The sequence below is a fragment of the Thalassophryne amazonica genome, chromosome 5, assembly GCF_902500255.1.
Source record: "Thalassophryne amazonica chromosome 5, fThaAma1.1, whole genome shotgun sequence".
NCBI lineage: Eukaryota > Metazoa > Chordata > Actinopteri > Batrachoidiformes > Batrachoididae > Thalassophryne > Thalassophryne amazonica.
This window is the reverse complement of record NC_047107.1, coordinates 37,386,574-37,406,918: the sequence shown is the minus strand read 5'-3', so window position 1 is coordinate 37,406,918 and position 20,345 is coordinate 37,386,574. Positions and strand designations below refer to the sequence as shown.

The following is a 20,345-nucleotide window of genomic DNA, read 5'->3' as shown; positions in this document are numbered from 1 at the left end:
TTTCCACGCAAGCACAGACATGCACGTGTCCGTCGAAACACGGGATGGTTTATTTTGTAATGTGATGTCTCAACAGCTGTGGGCAGCCAGTCACGCCCCCTGTCCTGTCAGCGCACAAACCAAAATGTCACTCTGTGATCAGGTGAGAGATGCCTCGCCTACAGAGGCTGTGTGAACCACATGTACACATGTGTTGTGGGGGAGCTGACACTCTGACACGCCACATGTGCAACTTTACAGTTGTGGGGCACTTAGATAAATTTCACATCCAGTTCGACAGTGATTGTCTGCTAACTGTTGTCGTGTTAATAGTACAAATGGCCACAAATTTTCTAAGTGCCAAACGAGCGGTGTTAGATGTTCATGTGTGTCAGCTGGAATTTGGCCAACACCTGCTGTGAGAGGGATCGATGGGCTCGCACAGCCCACACTGTGTCTTTCAGCCACTGGTGTGCCCAAATAGTTGTAGCAACAGGTGTACGAGGCAGCTATGATTTTACATGTTTTGCACACAATTCCTGCTTCATGCGCACTTTTTATGCAAATTGACCAAATTCGCACAAATGTGTGAAGGGGCCCTTAGGAAGATATAACTACCAGTATCTTGAATTTGGACAACTGGTGTGCTATTTATTCTGAAAATTCCTAAATTTAATTCTAAAATTCCTAAAATTTACAGAAGTTATTCCTTATGACTGTTGTTGTCCATTCAGCTGCTCCTGTTTTTGTTCAGGGTCGCCACAGCGGATACAGTATTTGGCACAAGTTTTACGCCGGATGCGCTTCCTGACACAACTCCAGTTTTACCTAGAGGAACACACACAGCCGCTGGTGTTCCAAAGAGGTCTCCCATCCAAGTACTTACCAGATCCTGCTCTGCTTAGCTTCTGAGATCTGACAGGATCAGGCTGACACAGAGCAGACCTGCTTTATTCCTTATGATTATGGACTCTAAAAAAAAAAATCCCTTGCCATAATTTGCAAAACGTGCAATGTTTTCTTCAAACTGTCCATGTTTGAAAAACTATCCATCCATCCACTATGTTTCAAAATCTATTCAGAAAGACACAACTGTGCATTTCTGAAAGGACACTAACTGTACTATCTGCACCTTTTATAGGTCATGTTTTTAATGATACATGTTTTCATTGTCTACTGTTATCTGCAACTTATCACATACAACCAAACTAATTTAAAATTCTCATGAAAAAAATACTCAATGCCATATAGCTTGAATGTGCTTTTGAATTTCCTTGAGAAGATGAATGATCTGAACCACCAAGACGATGGCCAAGACGAAGACATTCATGAGCAAAGCCGGGGTTAACAATAATAAATAAATAAATAAACAGGAGAATTCGGTTGTTTTCCAGAAAAAAAATGGTAGCTGTTGTTGCCAGAATAATTCTGTAAAGAATGCAGTAAAAAATATGCAAATAACCTCCCAGAAAATTCTGTAAATTTGACAGTATAAAACCACTGTAATTTGCAAAGAATAATTAATAAAACAAGAATGAGGTGCAGGCAAGCTTCACCCAGGAACATCCTGTTTGGGAAGCAAGTACAATCTACTTTCAGAGCCATTCTATCATAAAGTATAAATTACTCTGAAAATATAATGAACTGCAGAATCTGTTTTATTTCTTGATATACAGCCTACTCAATTCTAAACACGATTTTATTTTCAGAACTATTCATATTAACATACTTTGTACACTCTCAAAGAGAAAAAAGTCATGTACAATTTGCTCAGATTTTTTTTAAGTCATTTCACCTCAACTAAAGTTAATTCAGCTTAACTAGAGAAGTCTTGTGGCATTAAGTCAGTTAAAAGTTGAAATAAATAACTTGAACAATTATGCAAATTGTTGCATCAGTTTTTCTCATTGAGACAGCAGTTCCTTTTTAAGAGTGCACAAATACAATACAAACATGTCAACATGGCAATACTATATCAAAATCATTATGTTTTCAGCATAGTTTGCCTTGTGTGACAGCACAGTGGGAAAACAGTAAGTGTGCTTGTCTCCCAAGTGAAATATCCCAGGTTCAAGGCTGCCTGAGGCCCATTCTCCTTATTCAGCTGGAGTTGTGTTAGAAAAACCAGATCAAAATGTGGATGATGTTCCAAACCTCCTGTGGTGGCCCTGAGCAAAATGGGAGCAGCACAGTGAACTCCCATTGAATGATGTTCAGTGTACCTTAAGTCACAACTTTATTTAAACTGTACAGCGACAATCTGTTTAAAAACAGCTTGATAATGGTAATTTGGCTGAAAATGTTTATTTATTTATTTTGTAACATTATAACAGCTTTATACCATAAATTTTACAGGTTGTTCTGTAGAATTACATGTTATTGTTATTATTATTTTTTTACTGAATTATTCTCGCAACCATACTTGCTGGTTTTTTTTTTGTTTGTTTGTTTGTTTTTTACACCATAAATACGGCATTTCATTTATTTATTTATTTAAATCAGAGTAAGCTTGGAAAACGTAGGGGTGGTGGCCAAGTGGTTAATGCTCTTGGTTTCAGTGCAGAAGGTTCCGGGTTCAAATCCCACTCCTTCCACCTTTCTTCATGTAATGTGGAGTTGCGTCAGGAAGGGCATCCGGGGTAAAAATTTACCTGTACCAATTCAACATGCAGATCCACCTTGGATTTGCTGTGGCGACCCCGAGTGCAAACAAGGGTGCAGCTGAAGGGACTTACTTATAGTAAGCTTGGAAAACATGGGCACACAGGATCCCTTACTTTGATGCCTGATTAGCAATGACATGTCCCTCAGTTATCACTGACTGGTTCAGACCTTCAGCTTCTTGGTGTGGACATCCATTTTGAGCAGTGAGTCACCAAACACATGTCCAAATCCACAGGCGTAGAAGTAGCGATATGGGCGACCATTGTACTCTGCGTAATTGATGTGCGGGAACTCAAGGCCACCATACTGCAGCAGCTCGTCATCGTGAAGTTCCTCGTGTGTTAGGTACACCTGAGGAAGATTAAAGAGTGTTTCATACAACAATGTGCCATTTCAGTCTTTATTTTCCAGTCTGGAATTCATGATCTTATGGCCAGAATCAATACTCTATTATTCTCAAAAATAGTTAAATGAAAACTTTCTCAAGTCCAGGAATTAATCTTAGACTGCAGCTGAGGAGACTAAAAGCAAAATCTTTTAATTTGAAGTACTTTTTACTGTCTTGCATGATAGCGGTACCAGTTGCACCAGCAACTACGAGACTAACCAAAACACTGACTACGTTTACATGCAGCCAATACCCCTTTCTTAACTGGAATATTAGCAATAACCCGGTTGCACACGGCCATGTAAACACCCGCAAAAACCCGAATATGCTCATATTCCGGTTTTTAAAAACCAGAATAAGACCCCTGGGTTACTCCTTTTCGAACCCGAACATTATTTTGTGTTCTGAGCACGTCCTATCCACAAGGAATCTTGGTCTTTTGAGTACAGCAACTACTTGTATGTGGCGCGCGCAACCCACCGGACACCACAGAAGCGGAGATAAACAGCGCATTGTGTTCTGCTTCCTTATCAGGCGGGCCGGTCGTGGCACCGATCACCGTGATTGCTCTGCCTCCAATGCACTTACTGGGTCTGCGGGCTCTGTAAATGCCGCAGCGGGCCGCTCACACCGCCCCCCCACTCTGCTGTGCGGTGCTGCGCCAACTGTGGCAACAGGTCCAGAGACTACGCTCTGTTTTGATGCGGAGGCAGCCCGCAAGGATAGATTTCTTGCGGAAAAAAAATCCACAGCGCCGCAGGGTCTCGGTATACCGCAGCCGCAGAGCTCCGTGGCCATGACTTGGATTCTTTGCGGGTCCCGCATCCGTACCCCCGGAGCAGTGAGCGAAGGGACAGCACGCGCATTGTGTTCTGCGTGTGTCTGTTTATAATCTTCTCGCCCAGAAGAAAAAAGAGTGTTTACACAGGAGAGAAAAGTGAGAACATGTTAATGCCTGTTTGAGAAAAGTGTATAACGTGGGTAGTGAGCGGTTTTACACGAAGCAGGATTTGCACGAACGCCAGACCAAATCAAGAACCGGTGGAAGACGTGCGTCGCTGTTTAGATGCGGATATTCCAAATGATACCAATGACCATGTATACAAGACTAACTCTGTCTACTTAAGCATGTAAACGGGTTATTCCTAATGATTCAGAAACCGGAATATTGACCTTAACCCGAATATTAACGGCATGTAAACGTAGTTACTGTCCCTCATGTAGTCATGACAATGGCATTGTACCCTTTTATTTCAACATTTCCACACTGTTTTACTTAAATGTTGGAGACCATTTATAAAGCCACACACAAGCTGTTAAATGGCAATTATTCAGCAGCATCATGGAGTCTTTTGGCATTTATCTGCTGTATGTCATGAAATTACGTGGCAAACATTCCCTTCAGTGTGTCACGGTAATTGCTCTGAGTGGGTGGGAGTGGATACTCTGCATTCATTATGATTGCAGGGCCCATTCTTTCTTGACTCTGGTAAAGCTACAGAGAGCATAATGGACAGTTAAGCGCATTACCATATACAGATGCTGAACGTACTGTGCCCCCTCAAAACCTACCTCTCGGGGTTTGCTTTGCTTTGCTGTGGCTTTACAGTTGCACAGTGTGACAAGGTTTTGGTCGAGGGGTGTGTGCTCATCCACAGTCAGAGGTAAGACGTATCTCCTTGGGAGGTTTCTGCACAGCGAGTTGTAAAACTGACAAAAGATATCAAAGACATGAAGTACGATCAACATGAAGTACAGTTTTTCAGAAACAAATGTGGGGTGAATCCTTTTGCATGGCAGTGATTGTACTTGAATCCAAGTTTCTTTTACATTAAAAGTGTCATATTTTAGATGTATAAAGTAAGCTAATGCTGGTTCAAAAGGGGCCTCATTTACAGAGGATCTGAAAAGTATTCAAAGCGCTTCACTTCTTCCATATTTTGTTATGTTACAGCTTTATTCCAAAATGGAGTAAAGTTATTTTTTTCCCTCAAAATTCTACTCACAACACCCCATAATGACAAGATGAAAAATGTTTATCTGAATTTTTTGTAAATTTATTAAAACTGAAACCCTAAGAAATCACATGTACATAAATATTTACAACCTTTGCGCAATATTTTGTTGATGCACCTTTGGCAGCAGTTACAGCCTGAAGTCTTCTTGAATATGATGCCACAAGCTAGGCACACATATCGTTAGGTAGTTTAGCCCATTCCTCTTTGCAGCACCTCTCAAGCTCCATCAGGTTGGAAGGAGAGTGTCGGTGCACAGCCATTTTCAGATCTCTCCAGAGATGTTCAATCATATTCAGGTCTGGGCTCTTCCTGGGCCACTCAAGGACATTCACAGAGTTGTCCTGAAGTCACTCCTTTGATATCTTGGATCTGTGCTTAGGGTCACTGTCTTGCTGAAATATGAACCCTCACCCCGATCTGAGGTCAAGAGCACTCTGGAGCAGGTTTTCATCCAGGATGTCTCTGTACATTGCTGCATTTATCTTTCCCTCAATTCTGACTTAGTCTCCTAGTTCCTACTGCTGAAAAACATCCCCCAAACATGACGTCTGGCATTCACACCAAAGTGTTCAATCTTTGTCTCATCAGACTAGAAAATTTTGTTTCATATTATTTGAGAGTCCTCCAGGTGCCTTTTGGCAAACTCCAGGTGCCCTGCCATGTGCCTTTTACTAAGGAGTGGCTTCCGTCTGGCCACTCTACCATACAGGCCTGATTAGTGGATTGCTGCAGAGATGATTGTCCTTCTGGAAGGTTCTCCTCTCTCCACAGAGGAATGCTGGAGCTCTGACAGAGTGATCATCGTGTTCTTGGCCACCTGCCTGACTAAAGCCCAGGTTACACATAGACGGTTTTGTCCGTGGGTAGTACGTAGATCGAAGTTCGCGGTAGTTCCGGCTGTTTTCGCGGTGGAAAGGGGCGGAGCATCTCGCCGGCATTTTGAGCGCCGTACTAGCCGCAAATACGCGGATAAAACGCTGCTAAATCCGCCGAATAAAGCGGAGTTTTGACGCCGTAGCATCCGGCACACATCAGGCAACGGGGGTTAATACTCAGTTCTATCCTTGACAATCGCAGGTTAAGACGCGCATGAGAACGGCGGTGTTCTGCTGCCATCAATAATGCCCTGTGTACCGCTGGATTTATCCAGGCAAATCCTGCGTTACTCCAGGAACTTTTGCTTATAGGCACCGCCCCCAGAGTATAATAGGCTGAAGCAGCTGTCAGTGCAGGGGGAGGGAGTGACAGGGAGCTCATCTCTCAGCCTTTTCTTTTCTCTCCTTTTCCCCTCCTCAACGTGTTGCTCGTTTCCACCACAGGGCTACCCTCTGCTTCTGAACCAGACCTCTTGGTAAGTCCTTGCTGCTGCCAATTTTATTTTAAGAGGTATACTGGAGCTTCTCTGCAAAAATATCTGGAGCTGGCTGCGAGTGAGAGACCTGCATGCAGTGCGCTAGCGTTTTTATACTGACCGCCGCCTATCGGCTGTTTGGAATGCCGTTAACCGGGAGTTGGCGTTTAGAACAGCATACTGTCCGGTAGCGCCGCCGTTTTGTCTGCCTCTGTCGCCGGTTAAAACGCCTTTGAGGACGCCGATGTGGGCTCTATCGCCATTTTACACGCCGTTGGTTAGGGATACAACGCCGGCCACCAATTACGGCGGTGTAAACTGCGGCACTACAGGAAGGGGCGGGATGACATGGTGATTAAAAAGTATCAAACGCTGTTGTTCGCGTTGTCTCCGTCGTTAGGCCACTTCTCCGGGAGCGCTCCCGGAATTATTCGACATGTTGAATAATTTTTTTCGACGATTCCCGGTGAAGCCGGAACCAAACCACGCCCCCGTGCGCCGGCGTTAACTACGGCGTTTGATCCCTAAAACGGCCTGGAGGGGGCAAAATCTCTGCCGGGATGCTTCCGGGAGAGTTTACCGTCTATGTGTAAACGGGGCCTAAGGCTCTTCTCCCCCAATCGCTCAGTTTAGACGGGTGGCCAGTTCTAGGAAGAGTCCTGGTGGATCCCAACTTCTACATTTACAGTTGATGGAGGCCACTGTGCTCATTGGGACCTTCAAAGTAGCAGAAATGTTTCTGTACTCTTTCCCAGATTTGTGTCTTGAGACAATCCTGTCTCAGATGTCTATAGACAATCCCTTTGACTTCATGCTTGGTTTGTGATCTGACATACACTGTCAACTGTGGAACCGTATATGTAGACAGGTGTGTGTCTTTCCAAATAATGTCCAATCAACTGAATTTACTCCAGGTGTCCAGGTGGACTCAAATTAAGCTGTAGAAACATCTCAAGGATGATCAGTAGAAACAGGATGCACCCGAGCCCAATTTTGAGCTTCATGGCAACGGCGGTGAATACTTATGTACATGTAGTTTTTATTTTTAATAAATTTGCAAAAATCTCAAAAAAGTTTTTTCACATTCTCATTATGGGGTGTTGTGTGTAGAATTTTGATGAAAAATGCATTTCATTCATTTTGGAATAAGGCACATAATAAAATGTGGAAAAAGTGAAGCGCTATGAATACTTTCCGGATGCAATGTATAAAGTTCAAGCCTTAAACATTGTGTGTACAAACATAAAAATATGAATACACTTTCTCTTCAGCATTACAAAGCTGTGAATATGGTTCTCCTTTGTGAACCTCATTCATTGTGAAACTGTATGCATGTGTACAACCCTGTTGTCCACTCCCATCTTTGGCCATGAATAGATACATCTTCAAAGAATTATTTGCATAAAAAACCTCTCTGTGCCTGTCACTCCAATGAAAGACATGTTTGATCACCAAAAACAGCAGGGCAAAAACTAAAAAAAAATGAATTAACAAATAAAAAAAATTTTAATTAAAAAGTTTAAATGTGAAAAGGAAATACGTTCCATTTGGAGATTTGGAATCATGAACAAAACAAAAGCCATGGAATGGAAAGCATTGCAAAAGCAACCAACTTACCTGCAATACACAACAACAACTATATAATAGGTGGGCATGGACCATTTGGTTGCCATCCAGGCCCCAAGACGGTTCCATAATGTGGTGGATGAAGAAATGTGCATTCCCAGGGCATGCTCTCAGACCTGACTGACCCGGTGTGAAAATAAATAACAATTTACTTATTTCAAAAATAAAAGTACTGTAATGTAATGAATAATACAACCCTACAAAATGTTACATTTTGTACAATTGTACAATTGTACAAAATGTGAATGCAGGACTTCCAAAATGTTAGTCGCAAAACATGAATGTATATTCATCAGTGGTGGGCACAGATAACCAAAAAATTAACTTCGATAGATAAAGATAAACCACCCAAAAATGTATCGGAAGTTACAGATAACTGATAAATTCCAGTATTTTCTCTGGTACATTTGCAACTACTAACACGCTGAATTTGAGTTTTAACACCACAATTGCTTTTGGAAGCATCAAAAGCTACAAAAGACCCAAACAATGAGCTAGCACTTCTATTTTTGAACACGTTGGTCTTGAAAAATAAAGTCATACTGACTTATGGTTTTGTGTGAATACTGATAGAATAACTCCATTAATGTCAATTCTGTCATTTGTACAAAGTGAAAATATAACATATATCTTTTAATGTTGAATAATGCACTAATTCTGAGGTTTTGTAACAAACACAGACAGATCGCAAAGGATTCTGGGTAAAAGTTCCTCTGCTAAACACTGATTGGTTCAGTCATTCATTATGTAAACCAACACGTTAATGTGACGTGTGTCGTGTGTAGATGTTTACAGATAAATGTGCTTTTGTAAAATATTCCATTTTTTATTTGTAAAAACAGGCATTTTTACGGAGCCCTGGAAGTGTCATCGCAAAATGTTTTGCATGTGAAGAGAATGTGCGCACATTTTATTAGTGCCGTGCGCATGTTTGATGATGTGCGCACGTTTTATGAATGAATGAATGAATGAGTTTATTCGGCATACAGTTCAACAACAAAAACAAAAAAACTCATAACAAAGCAACTTTACAAAAGTCCTGCGTGGCCGAAAGGGTGAGGGCAGAAGCAGAGCTTATAAATACCCACCCCTTATACTAAGAAATAACAAACATATACACACAAACAAAATTTCATAAATACATATCTGCACAATCACACATATACATATATATATATATATATATATATATATATATATATATATATATATACATACACATACACATGTATATACACATACGCAGATATATAAACGTACACATACCTACATGTATACATGACGACAATACCAAAAAGAAAAAAAAAACATGCAAACCTAGTCAATGAACTCAAATTTACAAAATATAACCAGACAATACTGGCACACAACACACAAACCCGAAAGTAATAACAAGACCTAAGTTTTCAACTATAGCATGCAATTTTGTTATTCTTGTAATGTCTTTTAAAGCCTACTAACGTACCAAGTACTTTAATGTTATCGGGACAGTTGTTCCAGATGTTAACACCTTTGACAGATACACAATGACTTTTTGCAATAAAATTCCTCTCAAATTATAACTGGAGTATATATTATAACTTGTTTGAATCAAACCATTGTTTACACTTCTGTAGTTCCTTCTCCATCATGTCCAAGGTCTGTCCCAAGTGATCCCCACTACAAAACACAGTCATATCATCAGCAAACAAAATACATCTGATGGACTTGGAAACCAATCATATGTCATTAATATACAGAAGAAACAACAACGGCCCCAGAACTGAACCCTGGGGCACCCCACAAGTAATTTTCATGGGTTCAGATTTTGCCCCACCAATATGTACACACTGATATCTATTGTATAAATAGCTAACTATCCAGTTATATGCCAATCCCCTGATACCATACCACTGCAGTTTGTCCAATAGCACAGTGTGGTCTATAGTATCAAATGTTTTCTGTAAATAAAAAAAAACAAAAAAAAAAACAACAGTATATTGCTTATTTTCAATTGCATTTGTAATCTGTTCAACAAAATCAATTACAGCCAGTGAAGTAGTGCGATTTTTTTCTAAAACCATATTGCTGTTCACTAAGTATGTGATGTTTAGTTATGAAATCATATAACCTCTTTAAAAATACCTTTTCCAAAATTTTGGAAAATTATGGCAGGAGTGAGATTGGTCTATAATTTGAGAAGACATGTTTGTCTCCAGATTTAAACAGCGGTATCACTTTAGCCAATTTCATTCTGAAAGGAAATTTCCCAGTCATTAGTGACAGGTTACAAATATACGTAAAGGGTCTAACAACACAATCAATAATATTTTTAATCAAAGACATATCAAAACTATCACTATCAATTGATCTTTTCCCCTTGAAGTTACGAACAATATCAATTATTTCATATTCATCAGTTTCTTTAATGAACATTGAATCCTGAATTTTATTACTTGTTTTACAGTAATCGAAAGAACGCAGTCCAGTCCAGACACAATCGAATCAGCTAAATTTTTACCCACATTTACAAAGTAATCATCATAAAATTATCTGCTATAGCTTTATTTTCCTTAACAACTGTACCAGTACTTGTGTAAAAAAAAGGGCAGAATATTCTTTAAAACCTTTTCTCTTATTTATGACTTTATTTAAAATCTTCCAAGTACCCTTAATACTTGTTTTATTTTTTTCCAATAAATCACTATAATACTGCCTTTTACAAGATCGCATAATATTAGTTAGCTTATTTTTATATGTCTTATATCTTTTCTCAGCATCAAATGTTCTTAGTTTTAAGAATTGCTTGTACAGAAATTTTTTCTTTTTACATGCATTTTGCAGTCTCTTAGTAATCCACGGTTTGTCAACATTATGCTTATTTCCAACATTATGCTTATTTCCAACATTATGCTTATTATGATGTTGTAAAACGTGCACTCAATATTGTCTTGACACATAAATGTTGGCTTTACACTGTGCGAGTTTTGGCCCTTTTTCAGATGTTTTTTCATTCGTGCCAGAATTTTTTGGACCAAGTTTCAGGTTAATCGCACGTCCTGCATCGTGTAGTGTACATGGAGTAACAAGCTGCGTTTAACATCTCACGACCACCTCCTGATCACCGATCGTATGGTCGAATGAAAATCAAACCTGTTTGATATTATTGCGGTCTGGCCGCTGAAGAGCTACAAACATCCAACCGCTCGCACTGTGCATGTGCAAACACCGCAGAGCTGTCTTGTAATGTTTTTTGTTGTTGTTTTGTTTTTAAACTTAATTTGTAAAAAAAAAAAAAAAAAAAAAAAAAGCCATTTGCAAAGCCAAAAAGTTGATTTGATAACCATCTGATATAACCGGGGTCAAAATAAATAGAACACTGCCATGTACTGGTGCCCAGACGCTTAGTACTTAGGGCGAATACTGCCATGAACACTACTGGCCAGTAGATGGCAGTAGAGGCCTTGAAAACATGCCAAAACAAAATTCCATATAATCCGTGTCTGCTACATTTAAGATGCATGGGATTTAACAAACGCAAACACAATAATGTCTATAAACCCAGAGAATATATTCACGAGAGTTTTAGGCACTAGAGTTTAATGCTGCTGTCCGTGGAGCCTGAACAGAGTGTCTGAAATGCATTTGTCCTGTCGTGAACTTACTGAGATTACACTATCCTACCCATAATGCACTGCTGGGCACAGCATGTGCTCACAAAACCTTAAAAAGTAGCACATTACTTTAAAACTAAAACATATATCTGATATTTTCACTTTATAAAACTTCAGACATGTCAGTAATTTTAAATAACTTAACTTAAACAACATAACATACATAACTTAAAATTTGAACCATAAGTATGTATGCCTCTGGTTGACTTGGGTGATAATGCCAGTGTATCAGTATGGTGTTAAAGAAAATGATTTTTTTTTTTTTTTTTTTTTGTGACCAGTTCTCCTTTGCCTGCAGAGGATAAAGTGATTTCTTCTGAAAGCAGCTCTCTTATTGTTTGTGGAGGGCAGAACTATACATCTCTTAGGAAACTTTTAACAGGTAGGTCTCAAATGATTTAAAATTTTATAACTGTTTGCCGCTGTATCCATTCGCAAAATTTAATTATTTTCTCTCAATCACACTATTTATATGGCAGTCGTGTCCATATTTCGCAATGTATTGGCGGGCTTAAATTAGTTACTAATATATCATTCTAAGTAATAGTTGCACAAAATATAATTACTTTTTTACAGAAAATACAATTGATTTTTATGTTCAAATGTGCATTCGTTGAATGTGAATTTTATATTCTTTAAAAAGTAATCAGCAGTGTTTTGAAGCAAGTAAACCATTCATACAATGAATATTTATAAACAGTTAAATCTAGCACCGTAAATCATTACATGACAGCTAATATACACTTCACTGAAAACATTTAACTCATAAATAACACAACTTAGTCCGTGACACGCACAATATAATTAATAATTAGAGAACCACGCTCACAGAGCGCAAACCTCTGCCAAAACAAGTTTCCAGTTCCACAAAAGTTTACCTTGGAAAAAATTTTCAGGGTCAAAGTTCTGTTAGAAGTGTCTTTTCATAAGGGCCTCTTCACACATAGTGTGAATTTGGTCGAATTGCGCATGAAGTGTGCATGAAGCAGGAATTGTAAGCAAAACGTGTAAAATCATAGGTGCTTCCAATGCCTCGTACACCTGCTGCTACAACTATTTGCACACACCAGCGGCTGAAAGACAGACTGAGCGCAGTACAAACCCATCAAACCCTCTCATGGCAGGTGTTGGCCAAATTCCAGCTGACACACACAAACATCTAACACCGTGCGTTTGGCACTTAGAAATGTTTGGCCATTTGCACTATCATCACGACAACAGTCAGCAAACGATCACTGAAGCTGGATGTGAAATTTGTCTAAGTGCCCCACGACTGTGGAGTTGCAAAAAGCCACACACATGTGGTGCATGTGTCTTGTATGTGTACGGGTGTGTCGCCCCCCCCCCGCGCTCCCCCAACACATTTTGTGTCCCGGGGGCAGGTGGGGAACACTTGCATAAAATGCTTAAATGTATGTACAGATTTGATCACATGGGGGCCGGACAGCCAGGTCTGATCGCACACAGCACAGGGAGGGGCCTGTCAGCTGATCACAACACACTGACAGCTGGATGACAGAAACCAGGACAGGTATATAAATAATTACGACAATACCTACATACACAATTACATAACAAATAACGAATGTGAATGACACAACACAGAGAGTGACACGTTGGTCTGAGCGCTGAATGGACAGGGGGTGTGTTTGCTCACAGCCAGAGTGGCAAAGGTCTCTGCTCCTGGATGTCCCAGCTTGAGGACACATTCCGTGTTTGGAAGGACATGAAATTACAACATTCCTCTGTGAGGCACGGGTCTCTGCCTGGTGTCCTCACATGGAAATATATAAAGCATCTTTTGTCTTTGCGCTGGGCTGCAGTGACTGCACACAGCGCACCTAATCTATGTCCTTATTGATTTCAGGAATATTCCCACTTTGATTACAGGCCAGTGCTGGTAGTGCAGTGGTAAGGTTTCTGTCTGCTAATCAGAGTTTATGGGTTCGAATCCCCTGAGTGACATTTTTTTTTAACCAGGGTTATTTAACTGTGGAGTTCTGTATTGCATCCCCTTTTATGTATTATTTCTATCAACCCAGTGATATTCATTAATTATGCAGCTGGTTTTAAAATATTGTTCTCCACATCAGCGGCACAATGTGGTGCAGCTGCTCGCACTGTGTTCCTGCTCGAAAGGCACCGTCGTGTGCATGAACTGTCACAGTGGCATCATGCACGCCTGCCCGTCGGCTCGATGTTTAATTGTGTGTAATTCACTCATACGAGCTGTTCCGCCATGAGTCGCCCACAGTTGTACTTATTTGTACTATGTGTGAAGGGGCCCTAACCAGTAAATTAGATGTGACCCAGTGTCAGGAGTATGTATTTAGTTTATGCACTTGAATCAAAGTTTTTTATGTGTGTGGTGTTATCAGGTTTGTTTATTTGCTTGTTTTTTTCGGTTTCTGAATGCTTTTTCAGATATTTTTCATAAAACATTGATTATTTCTGCTATGCACAATTTGTCATTGCTTTTTGACACTTGGTTTCTGATAACTGGAAGATAGACAAACAGGCATAAAATTGGAACTTTTGACTGAGATATAATGCAAAATGTACATGAAACAGGGTCTTCAATATTAAATTCAAATGTTCACAAAATGCACAATCCAGATCAAACAATCTGGATTGTCAGGCGATAATGAGTGCCAGTCTGCACCTCACTTGATTAAGATATAATGTAAAATATACATTAAATAGTTTTCTGATTGTGGAACTGAACCTGTGACACTCAGATGAGAACCCAAACTCCCAATTGTTAAGGCCACCACATCCTCCACACAAGACTTTGTACTTCCAGCTTGGTACTTTATATAACCCAGGACCATCATTTGGTGCATTCTAGAATTGACCAAATGAATTGTTTGCCAAAGATCAATCATTGAGGTCAAAGTGACTGGAGGTCAACACTCAAAATTTTATGTTTTTTTTTTTCACTCTGACTCAATCAATCAATCAATCAACTTTTTTCTTGTATAGCGCCAAATCACAACAAACAGTTGCCCCAAGGCGCTCACCAACATTAGAATATATTTGCAGGTGGGTTCTGGAATCGCCCAGGCAAGGTCAAGGTTATGGAATGTGATTTTTAACCCGATTTTGACCTGTTTGCACAATACGTGGGTGGCATCTGGAGTTGCCCTGCCAAGGTCAACCAAAGGCTAGTCATATGGGTGAAGGTCAAGGTCACTGGTGTCAAAATCAAGATGATTGGGTCAGCAACCAATTTTCTAGCAGGCATTATATTATATTGTTTACTGGGAAATTCAAACATCAACAAGTTGACCCTATCTGATGCTATGCTCACCTATCTCCCATAGCCTTAGTGTATTCATGCTAAGGGCACCATTGCCTTGTTTAACACAGTTAAATATTTCTCCAGCTTTATCGTCAGTTATGATTCTAAGTGTTCCGCACTTCGCGAACAGGCATATATGCCTAGCGTACATGTGTTTTTATATTATAATAGCCAAGTGGCTTCTGTGTGCATGTATGTGTATGTGTATGTGGCTTCGATCATGGAGAAACAGGGAAGAGTGGATATTTGCTGTTTGGTATGCTTATGTGTTTTGGGCCAAAGATGAATGCTGTGAAAACAGAATGTTGATAAGACTAATATTTTTGGAGAAATTAGCAATATTAGCTAACAACAGTGAACAACATGCTATCCTTCTCACTCATGGAAACAGCAACATGACACTTATTGTGCTCCAATACACCATGGGAGTTCTGGGTTTTGGGGTTTTAATAATAATAATAATGACGGATTTACAGAGCGCTTTTCAAGACACCCAAAGCACTTTACAAGTTGTATTATGCTGGCTAGCTGGTTCTGGCTCACAGATCTGGCAACTTGCTTCAGACGGATTGCTTGCTGTTGTGACACTCTTCCAATCCCTACACGGTTGTACTTGTTTCTTTTATTTCGGTTTAACACTTCTTGGTTTTGAAGTGTATCTACTCTGAATCTTATTTAACTACAGTCCTTCTGTTGTGAATCGCTAGTGGTTAGCTTTCACTAGCGGTTAGCTTGCATTAGCTAGGTCGACCCCCTCCCCACCGTTTCTTTTATTACTGTTTTTACCAGTCTACTTACTTCTTTTAGTTTTTCAGTGTAACCGCTGTGAATTTTAGGTCATTATTTTACTCTGGTGTAAATCTTCGGAGTGGCTGGCATTATCGCTAGCGGTTAGCTTACGTTAGCTAGGTCGACTCCCGCTCCCCCGCTTCTTTAATACTTCTGTTAGTTTTTCAGTGTAACTGCTCTGAATTTTAGCTCATTAATTTACTCCTGTGTGAACCTTCGGAGTGGTTAGCATATTTGTTAGTGGTTAGGTCGCGCTTGCTTGGCTATACTCTTGAATTTTCTGGCGCACAAAGTATGCTACTTTACGTAAATTGTGTGTGATGCTCGCATCTAGGGTGGCTCTTTTAGAGAGCCGTTTCTGTAAGCTAGAACAGCTTCTTAGCTCAGTGGAGATAGATGATGAGGTTAGTGTTGGGCCGGCTAGTGTGCCCATTAGCATCAGCCTCAAAATGCCGGCTGTGGAGGACAGCTTTCGGACTGTGGTTAGGCGGAGGAAGTGACGTAGGGGTTGGTGCCCGGTTGTGGTACTCCGATCACAATTCAATTTCAATTTTCAATTTATTTTCATTTATATAGCGCCAAATCACAACATAGTTGCCTAAAGGCACTTCACACAAGTAAGTTCTAACCTTACTAACCCCCAGAGCAACCACACAGGCGACAATGGCAAGGAAAAACTCCCTCTGAGGAAGTAACCTCAAGCAGACCAGACATAAATTACAATACAATTCACAAAATGAATATACAGGAAATGTTGCTATACACTCACACTTTCCACTGCAAATTGTGAACTGGTTTTCTCCCTTGGATATGCCTGATGTGAGTTCTTTGAGCCCATGGGTGACTTCCACTCCTATCTCCAGGCTGAAACGGCGGGCTTTAGTGACAGGGGATTCTATCACCCGCAAAGATTGCCTTGCATCAGTCAGAAGCTGGATGTCTAGAAACGTCCTACTTTTAAACTCTGATAAGACTAAAATGATGGTTCTTGGTCCAGTGAGACATCGGCATCAATTTGACCAGCTAATGCTTAACCTAGACTCGTGTGTCATACATCACACTGACAAAGTGAGGAACCTTGGGGTAATCTTTGATCCTACGTTGTCCTTTCACCTCCACATTAGAGATATTACAAGGACCATCCTGTCTGTGGCTGATGCTGAGACCCTGATTCATGCGTTTGTTTCTTCCACATTGGACTACTGCAATATTCAATTTTCTGGTTTACCACAGTCCAGCATTATGCCGTGTTCACACTGCATGCCACACGATGCCACAAATTCGCATCCCTCACCTGGCGATGGATGCGCCACTATTGCCCGGTGTGTCGCTCTGCTTGAGCCGCGTTCACACTGGACGCCACGCAACACCACAAATTCATCATTTGCTGCAGGAGCTTCGTCTGGATGACGGCCACTTTCAGCGGTACTTCCACCTTTCCAGGACCCAGTTTGAGGACCTTCTGTCCTGTTCGCGTGTGCACATGTGAACAATAAAAAAAACTAAAACTGGCTGCCACTGCTGCTGTGGTGTGGCTGCTCACTCTTCCCTCAAACTCTGTCATAATTGTGTTATAAACCAGTCACCATTTGTTTTATTATACATCTGTGTAGTTAATAAAATTATCTTCACAGAGTATTCATTCACGTGCGCACATAAAAAAAAAACTGGCTGCTGTGCTGCTGCTCGCTCTCCCCTCCAACTCTGTCATAATTGTGTTATAAACCAGTCACCATTTGTTTTATTATACATCTGTGTAGTTAATAAATAAAATAATCTTCACGGACGATTCGTTCGCACGCGCACGTGAAGAACAAAAAAACTCCCTGCTGCTCGCTCTCCCCTCAAACTCTGTCATAATTGTGAAATAAAGGACAAAAGGGACATAAGTCCTGCTCACAGGCTGGCTGCCAGAGATAGGACATGTCCACATCAAGTATAAACTCCAGACAGCTCCACATCACTACACATCCAGTCCCTGATTGGTCATCGCGACACGACAAGATGAAAAAGTTCAGATTTTTCAACTTGGGGAGGAGGGCAACATGACACGATATTGCGTCACAAATGCGCCAATCGCTCACAATCGCTTCATTCACGTCGTTTCATTCATGTCCATTGCATCGCATTGCGTGGCTTCAACTTTTGTGGTGTCACAATGGGTCCTTCCATAGGCATTACATGGCAACCTGTCGCCGTCATCGCTCGCGTGTTGTCCGGTGTGAACGCAGCATTAGGGCTCTCTAATTGGTTCAAAATGCTGCTGCCAGACTTTTGACACGAAGCAGAAAGTTTGACAACATTACACCCATTTTGGCATCCCTTCACTGGCTTCCTGTCCCTGTGAGATCAGATTTTAAGGTTCTGCTACTAGCCTATAAAATTGTTCACGGACTGGCACCTCCCTACCCAGCTGACCTAAACCTTACGTACCGCCCCGGCTTTGCGTACTCAGGGTGCAGGACTACTTTGTGTTCCTAGGGTGAATAAAAAGTCTGCGGGTCACAGAGCTTTCTCTTATCGTGTCCCTGTTCTGTGGAATGATCTCCCTGCATCAATAAAACAGTCAGAGTCTGCAGAGACTTTCAAGTCCAGAGTTAAGATGCACTTATTTTCCCTTTCGTATGGGTAGTATTCTGGCATAGTATGTTGCTATGCTTTTTATGCTTTTAAATTAATTTTATTAGGAAACGGAGCGTGCCGCGGTCTCAACTTTATCTAAATTCTGGGTCTTTTAGTGAACTTTAGGGCTAGTGGCTGGCGATTGCCTTAGCATTTCTTTAGTTCTTCTTGTTTGTTCTTCAATTTGTTCATGTAAATGGGGAATCTTCTTCACAGACTAAGGTTAATTATGGAGTTCCACAAGGTTCTGTGCTGGGACCAATTTTATTCACTTTATACATGCTTCCCTTAGGCAGTATTATTAGACGGCATTGCTTAAATTTTCATTGTTACGCAGATGATACCCAGCTTTATCTATCCATGAAGCCAGAGTACACACACCAATTAGCTAAACTGCAGGATTGTCTTACAGACATAAAGACATGGATGACCTCTAATTTCCTGCTTTTAAACTCAGATAAAACTGAAGTTATTGTACTTGACCCCACAAATCTTAGAAACATGGTGTCTAACCAGATCCTTACTCTGGGAGGCATTACCCTGACCTCTAGTAATACTGTGAGAAATCTTGGAGTCATTTTGATCAGGATATGTCATTCAAAGCGCATATTAAACAAATATGTAGGACTGCTTTTTTGCATTTACGCAATATCTCTAAAATTAGAAAGGTCTTGTCTCAGAGTGATGCTGAAAAACTAATTCATGCATTTATTTTCTCTAGGCTGGACTATTGTAATTCATTATTATCAGGTTGTCCTAAAAGTTCCCTGAAAAGCCTTCAGTTAATTCAAAATGCTGCAGCTAGAGTACTAACGGGGACTAGAAGGAGAGAGCATATCTCACCCATATTGGCCTCTCTTCACTGGCTTCCTGTTAATTCTAGAATAGAATTTAAAATTCTTCTTCTTACTTATAAGGTTTTGAATAATCAGGTCCCATCTTATATTAGGGACCTCATAGTACCATATCACCCCAATAGAGCGCTTCGCTCTCAGACTGCAGGCTTACTTGTAGTTCCTAGGGTTTGTAAGAGTAGAATGGGAGGCAGAGCCTTCAGCTTTCAGGCTCCTCTCCTGTGGAACCAGCTCCCAATTCAGATCAGGGAGACAGACATCCTCTCTACTTTTAAGATTATGCTTAAAACTTTATTTTTTGCTAAAGCTTATAGTTAGGGCTGGATCAGGTGACCCTGAACCATCCCTTAGTTATGCTGCTATAGACTTAGACTGCTGGGGGGTTCCCATGATGCACTGAGTGTTTCTTTCTCTTTTTGCTCTGTATGCACCACTCTGAATTTAATCATTAGTGATTGATCTCTGCTCCCCTCCACAGCATGTCTTTTTCCTGGTTCTCTCCCTCAGCCCCAACCAGGCCCAGCAGAAGACTGCCCCTCCCTGAGCCTGGTTCTGCTGGAGGTTTCTTCCTGTTAAAAGGGAGTTTTTGCTTCCCACTGTCGCCAAGTGCTTGCTCACAGGGGGTCGTTTTGACCGTTGGGTTTTTTAAGTAATTATTGTATGGCCTTGCCTTACAATATAAAGCGCCTTGGGGCAACTGTTTGTTGTGATTTGGCGCTATATAAATAAAATTGATTGATTGATTGATTGATTGATTGTTTAATTAATGCTGACGATTTCAACCACTGACAAACTGGGGAATGCTGACATTTGCCTTTTGGTTTGCTTATGTATTTTTGTTCAATGATGACCGCTAAAGGATGACACCGCCAAAACGAAACGTTGATAGGACTAATACGTTTGGCGAAACTACGGATATTAGCTAACAACCCTGAACAATGGACTTTGATATTTAACTTCTGGACTCACACGCCAATCCAGCAAGGGGCGGTAAATCATCTATATATTAAAAGCCTGCATGCGTGATTTTATTTAGTAAGTTCAATGTAAGAATGTAATATAATTGTAAATACATTAAAAATACATGGATGCCAGAAGAA

The 20,345-nt window shown here is 40.6% G+C and overlaps 1 protein-coding gene across 1 annotated transcript in view; it reads right to left on the bottom strand.

The window, feature by feature from the left end:
• The window catches only part of bco2l (beta-carotene 15, 15-dioxygenase 2, like), a 74,229-nt gene that overhangs the window by 5,544 nt on the left and 48,340 nt on the right, over positions 1-20,345 (bottom strand). The window contains exons 9-10 of the mRNA XM_034170017.1: positions 4,604-4,741; positions 2,812-2,994 (exon numbers count right to left, since the gene is read on the bottom strand). Of these exons, the coding sequence (XP_034025908.1) occupies positions 2,812-2,994; positions 4,604-4,741 (321 nt within the window). The remainder of the gene's footprint in view (positions 1-2,811; positions 2,995-4,603; positions 4,742-20,345) is intronic.